General features: G+C 41.3%; 1 protein-coding gene across 1 annotated transcript; it reads right to left on the minus strand.

Moving 5' to 3' along the window:
• Positions 1-485: 485 nt before the first annotated feature.
• Positions 486-1,433, minus strand: LOC140523095 (olfactory receptor 10T2-like). Its single transcript, XM_072638153.1, has one exon. The coding sequence runs from the start codon at positions 1,431-1,433 to the stop codon at positions 486-488; it is 948 nt and encodes a 315-aa protein (XP_072494254.1).
• Positions 1,434-2,317: the final 884 nt, after the last annotated feature.

A 2,317-nucleotide genomic window follows, 5' to 3' on the forward strand; every position in this document is an offset into this window, starting at 1 on the left:
AGATGCTACAGTGGATAGAGTACCAGGCCTGGAATCAGGAAGACTAATCTTCCTGTGTTCAAATCTGGTCTCAGTCACTTACTAGCTACGTGACCCTGTACAAGTCACTTAACCCCATTTGCCTCAGTTTTCTCATATGCAAAACGATCTGGAGAAGGAAATGGCAAACCACTCCAGTATCTTTGCCAACAAAACTTCAAATGGGGTCACAAAGAATCGGACACAACTGAAATGACTCAACAGCAACATATGCCAGCCACCCACTCCATTTTTTAAAAGAAGAAATTGTTAGAAAGTTCATCTTAAGCTTCACTTTTAGGGTGTGAAAACTCAGCAGTCTAAGAATTTCCTGGTGGGCACAACTATAAGAGCTAATAGATGACCATGGAATCTACTTTCTGAGAGATCATGAAGAAATTGAGTAGATGTTCCACATACAGGACTATAGACTCCCACATGCCCCATATGCCCTAAGGCTTCCTCATTTATTTATATGCTTTTGGGAAATAATACCTACTTAGGACCTTCATTAAGGCTGTTTTTACTTCCTTGTTTCTTAGAGTGTACACAAGGGGGTTGAGCATTGGGGTTATCACAGTGTAGGTCACTGCCACCAGGCGGTCCTTGTCTGAGGAATAGAGGGATGTAGGGCGCAGGTAGATGAAAGAAGCACAACCATAATGGACGATGACCACAGTGAGGTGAGAGATGCAAGTGGCAAAGGCCTTTCGTTGCCCCTCCGCAGAGGAGATCTTGAGGATGGTGGAGACAATGAAAACATAGGAGATGAAAATCAGCACAAAGGGTACCAATAACACTAAAATACTGAGAAAGAAGATGACCATCTCTTTCATATTTGTGTCAGTGCAGCCCAGCTTGATGACAGGAGAAATGTCACAGAAAAAGTGGTTGATCCGGTTTGATGCACAGAAGGGCAGGCTGAACACGAGGATGTTGACAATCATGGAGATCATGAAACCACAGAGGGCAGAGGTCAACACCAACTGGGTACAAGTTGCTCGGCTGACAATGAGCATGTAGTTGAGAGGGTTGCAGATGGCAACATAGCGGTCATAACCCATCACAGCGATCAGAAAGCAATTGGTACAAGCCAAGCCTACAAAGAAGTAGAGCTGGGCTGCACAACCAGAGAAAGAAATGGTCTTGTCAGTAGAGAGCAGGTTTGTCAGCATCTTGGGGATGATGACCAAGGAGTAGCAGGTCTCAGAACATGAAAGGATAAAGAGAAAGAAGTACATAGGGGTATGGAGGGTGCGGTCCAGGCGAATGACAGTCATGATCGTTGCATTGGCCATTAAAGTGGTCAGGTAGACCAGCAGGAATATGATGAAGAGCAGAATCTGCAGGTCTCCCAGACTTGAGAAGCCCACAAGGATGAATTCAGTAATCATACTCTGGTTCTGTTTTCTCATTGGTCACAAAAGAGAAGCTGGAACAACCTAGAAGTAGATAAAATTCCCAAGAGTTGGTTGAAATTTTTGTAAAAGGGGATATGCCCCAAATAAATCAGATTCATATCTTTGTCTCTAATTCAAATCCTTTGTGTATTTGTTCCTTCTTGTATTATGTGATTTCAATAAAGCTGACCAAGTAAATACTATTTTCTCATCCTCATTATTGATAACTGCTAGAGCAAATTGTAGCAAGAATGACCCAAATCTATAATTAATCCAAAACAAATTTCTTTTTTATCTCTTCAACATGTCTCCCCTCCCCCTTCTTCTTCTTATGTGTAAATTTGAGGCATTTTTTTTTGAATGTAGGCCTATGGAAGTTAGGAGGTGTAAGTGGACAGGGTACTGGGCCTGAATCAGGAAAATTCACCTTCCTGAGATCAAATTTGGCCTCAGACACTTACTAGCTGTGTGATCCTGGGCAATTTATTTAACCAGGTTTGTCTCAGTTTCATCATCTGTAAAAGGAGTTGGATAGAGAAATGACAAGTCACACCAGTATCTTTACCAAGAAAACCTGAGATGAGAACATGATTAAAACAACTGAATAACAACTTTGAATAAAGGCCACCCTTAAGCTTAGATCTTTTTGAAACAGAAAATAAGCATATGTGGCAAAATTGTATCAAGTGCAGGTTGCACTCAGATTTTATGTAACTGAAATTAGAGAGGTGGGGAGAATGTACCCTATATTTGGATAAATAAAGGTTCATAGGTTCAGTTCAATAAAAAGATACCACATACAGAAGATGGAAAGAAGAGCAGTTGGAGGAAGAACACAAAAGAGTAGCAGACTTGTAAGAGGCTCACAAGGAGCTGAAACTGTCATTAGATCTAAGAAC

This window comes from Notamacropus eugenii, chromosome 2, assembly GCF_028372415.1.
Source record: "Notamacropus eugenii isolate mMacEug1 chromosome 2, mMacEug1.pri_v2, whole genome shotgun sequence".
NCBI lineage: Eukaryota > Metazoa > Chordata > Mammalia > Diprotodontia > Macropodidae > Notamacropus > Notamacropus eugenii.